This window comes from Crocuta crocuta, unplaced genomic scaffold (assembly GCF_008692635.1).
Source record: "Crocuta crocuta isolate KB4526 unplaced genomic scaffold, BGI_CrCroc_1.0 scaffold482, whole genome shotgun sequence".
NCBI classification, from domain to species: domain Eukaryota; kingdom Metazoa; phylum Chordata; class Mammalia; order Carnivora; family Hyaenidae; genus Crocuta; species Crocuta crocuta.
Genome location: NW_027527459.1, coordinates 771,962 through 775,952, shown reverse-complemented (window position 1 = coordinate 775,952; position 3,991 = coordinate 771,962). Strand labels below are relative to the sequence as shown.

General features: G+C 41.7%; 1 protein-coding gene across 1 annotated transcript in view; it reads right to left on the bottom strand.

Annotated features, from left to right (window-relative positions):
- GRIA3 (glutamate ionotropic receptor AMPA type subunit 3) overlaps positions 1–3,991 on the bottom strand; it is a 273,791-nt gene that overhangs the window by 88,461 nt on the left and 181,339 nt on the right. Inside the window, exon 7 of the mRNA XM_077763473.1 lies at positions 3,125–3,286. Within this exon, the coding sequence (XP_077619599.1) occupies positions 3,125–3,286 (162 nt within the window). The remainder of the gene's footprint in view (positions 1–3,124; positions 3,287–3,991) is intronic.

Sequence of the window (3,991 nt, the reverse complement as noted above, 5' to 3'; positions counted from 1 at the left end):
CATGACTAATACGAAGCACAAGGAATCTGAAAGCTGAACCATCTATTTAAATGTTCCATTTCTTAGGGATGACTGGCCTCGTCCCTAGTAGAGCCCGTCAGTCTCTAGAAGGAATAGAAACGCAGTGTTCTTGCCTGAAAGAGGTAGCAATTTGAAGGGTTTCACTTATAAACAGTTCTTGTCAGCAAGTTCGGAGAACTTTACTTTATACACACCATAAGTTATCAAGGACTAAGCCAGACCTCAGATTGTTTTTCTTCTCCTTTGCAGAGCCTCTCTAACTTCTGAGCAAACACACGCTACCCTGCGGACGTCTTTTCCTCCTTTCACCCTCGTCCATTGTTTTGTGGCTGACACAGTGCCTGACACATATCACATAAATGAGTTCCTTGCTTCTACCTATTTCCTGCCAAATCTGAGGATGGCAAAGCAGGGGACAGGCAGTCTATACAGAATCTAAATCTGTGTAAGCTCACGTAAAGGTGGTAGGTGGATTTAGTATATTAAAAAAATTGGAATCATCAAGGAAATGCAAATCAAAAGCACATGAGGTAGTGCCTCACGCCTGTTATGATGGCTATTATCAAAAAGACAGGAGATACTGAGTGTTGGCAGAAATGGGGGGAGAAAGGGGAGCCCTCTTCCACTGCTGGGGCGAATGCAAACTGGTGCAGCCACTCTGGGAAACAGTATGGAGGCTCCTCAAAAAATTAAAAAGAGAACCACGGTGCAATCCAGCAATTCCTCTTCTGGATATTAATCCAAAAGAAGCAACATCATTATTGCAAAAAGATATCTGCGCCCCCACATTCAGCGCAGCATTATTTACAGTAGCCAAGACAGGGAAACAGGGAAACAACCTAAGTGTCCATCAACGCATGAGTGGCTAAAGATGTGGCACGTACAGCCAGTGGAATACTCTTCTTTGGCCGCAGAAAAGGAAGGAAATCCTGCCATTGGTAGCAACATGGATGGACCTTGAGGGCATTATGCTAAGTGAAATTAAGTCAGACAGAGAAAGACAAATACTGGGTGATCTCGCTTAAATGTGTAAACAACGAACCCTGAACTTACAGAAGCAGAGAACAGATTGGTGGTTGCCAGAGGTGGGTGGTGGGTGGTAGGGGATGGGGGACATGGGTCGAAAGGTGCAAACTTTCAGTTACAAGAGAAATAAGTCCTGGGGATGTAATATACACCATGACTATAGGTAACAACAATACTGTATTTATTTATTTATTTAGGAGAGAAAGAGAGAGAGCATGAGAAAGGGAGAGGAGCAGAGGGAGACAGAGAGAGGGGAGAGAGAGAGAGAGAGAGAGAGAATCTTAAGTAGGCTCTACACTTAACATGGAACTCAACATGGGGTGTGATCTTATAACCCTGGGATCATGACCTGAGCCAAAATCAAGAATGGGACGCTCAACTGACTGAGCCACCCAGGTGCCCCTACGGTGTTGTGTTTTTGAAAGTTGCTAAAAGAAGTAGATTTTAAAAGTTCTCATCACAAGGGGCGCCTGGGTGGCTTAGTCGGTTAAGCGTCCGACTTTTGCTTGGGTCATGATCTCGCGGTTCGTGGGTTCGAGCCCCGCGTCGGGCTCTGTGCTGACTGCCGGCTCAGAGCCTGGAGCCTGTTTCAGTCTGTGACTCCCCCTCTCTCTGACCCTCCCCTGCTCACGCTCTCTCTCTCTCTCTCCTAGAAATAAATAAAAATATAAAAAAAAATAAAAGTTCTCATCACAAGAAAAAAAATGTAACTACGGTGGTGATGGATGGCAACTAAAATTATTGTGGTGATCATTTTGCAACATATACACATATATTGCAATATATACAATATATATACATATATGAAATCATTATGCCAAATACCTAAAACTAATAATAATGCTATATATCAATTATATCTCAATAAAAAATAGACTAATTATCCTGAGAAAAAGACCTGACTGAGAACCCTAACCCTAACATCACAGGGATTGAGACCATATTTGCTGAAACATATGAGGACATGTGATCTAACCATGGGACAGAATATTTTAAAAAGGGGACTGCCCTAGGGAAATCTGGCATGTACACTAAAACCACTACAGCCACAGAATCCCACTCAACTAGTGAGTGGCTTAAATGAATGAATAAATTAGGTTTAAGTCACAACTTTTCTAGAACATACCAAGNGTCCCCGGCCCTGTTGTTCTTTTCTTGCCAGGGAGAATGTGAGGATGGGTATCTTCAAACCACGAGAAAAGAAATATTCACCCCCTTTCGTTTTTTAGGGAAAGGCCGTAACTGTACTCTGATTCCTGTTCTTGATCACAGGGACCCAACAGCTATGGTACATACCTACTTTCACTATACAAGGAAGGAAGACTTTAACGTCAGTTTCATACTTATGTGCCAAGGGAATGGTTACTTAAAACATACACTTGAGGGATCCTTTTTGTTGCACGAATAACTTTCCCGTAATTTATCTGTTTTATTTCCTGATTTTTAAATAACAGGATTTCTAGCCATAGGGGAACACGTGTGAAAAATGTGCACTCTAAGCATGACTTTCTGCCTTTAATATTCTGATTTTGATTTCATGAAAAAGAGCAGCTTAGGTAATCTAATTATTTTTAAAGATACTTTTCCAGGCAGGAAAACATTTCTGTTCAATATACATACATATAGGCACCATGCACTCTGTATTACAGCCCGATTCACTTGGGTGTACCGAGATTCATGAAACTTATTAACACAAAGTAATCACATAAATAATGTAAAATCTAATTTTCTGTTGCAACTATCAATCTTCCTTACCTATTCCCACTGCCGCCACTCTTTGCCCAACTCAGGTTCTTGTAATATTGTAAACTGTTATGAGCATGTTACAAATGAAATTCATTAAAAAATTAGTTAACATTCCCAAGCCCCGGGTTTTAAAAGACCTCCTTCTCCTTAGCGTCTTTATTTGCAAGTTTAGTTTTCAAACGCAGCAGCGGCACCTGCTATTTGGTTTTAGCATCCTTAAAACACTTCTGAGCGAAGACCACTTGATCCCAGAAAGCCATAAATATATAAAGGCCATACTGAGATGCTGTGAAAAGCTGGCCTAAGGTTTCTGCATGCCATGGAGCATTACCTTTAGTGGTGCGTTCTTGGCTTCAGGGAATTCCCTTTCATCTAGCCTCACCCAGCGCTGAATAAACTGCTGAACCATAGGGTTTTCGTTGTTGACAATCTGGAATCCGGTAATGTTGGCTCCCCCATGCATGACTCTTTCTAGCAAAATATCAGTAAAACCCTAGAGAGGGATCAAAAGAGAATCATTATTGTCAGAGTTCGTGAGTTCTGACCGCACCTGTTGGTTAGAATGCTAAGGAGGAACTAGAAGGTCCTTCCCCCAGGATCACTCTTTACCAATCACGAAAACCCTGGACGCAACGTTATATGTCAATTACATCTCAGTTACAAAATCAACAAGGATGATGATGACAAGTACCAAAAAAGTGCCGGATGTAGACTAATTCTTAGGGCGGTGTGTCTCCGAAACTACAGGCATGATGGAGAAAATACGCATTCTTCCATTTTAGTGCCCTGTGTCTTTATTTAGTATAACTGCTGCAAGGACAAACACAGGTGCCAACTTCAAGCAAATGTTTTGTTTCATTTACCTGTATTTTTAGTCTGTCTTCACTGAGTACAAATACAATGCTTCCTGTAACTGGGAAAGTGTTGCAACGTTTGACCCTGGCTAGAGGTATAAAATCCTTTTCTTCAGCTTAACATGCCAAAGAAAGCAGATTGCTTTAGGTTCTAATGACGAGTACTTTCAACATCTGTGACTTACAGAAATGCCAGAGAGAAACTGACAGCTTGGTAGTGTATGATGGTACAAACCCAGGGTATGTCTCTCCTGTGTTTATAAACAAGTCTCGCCATCTACTTCGGGTCGCCCACCGTTTTCTTCTCTTGTTCTAGTACCACCTGGTGTCTCTGTCACCTAAAC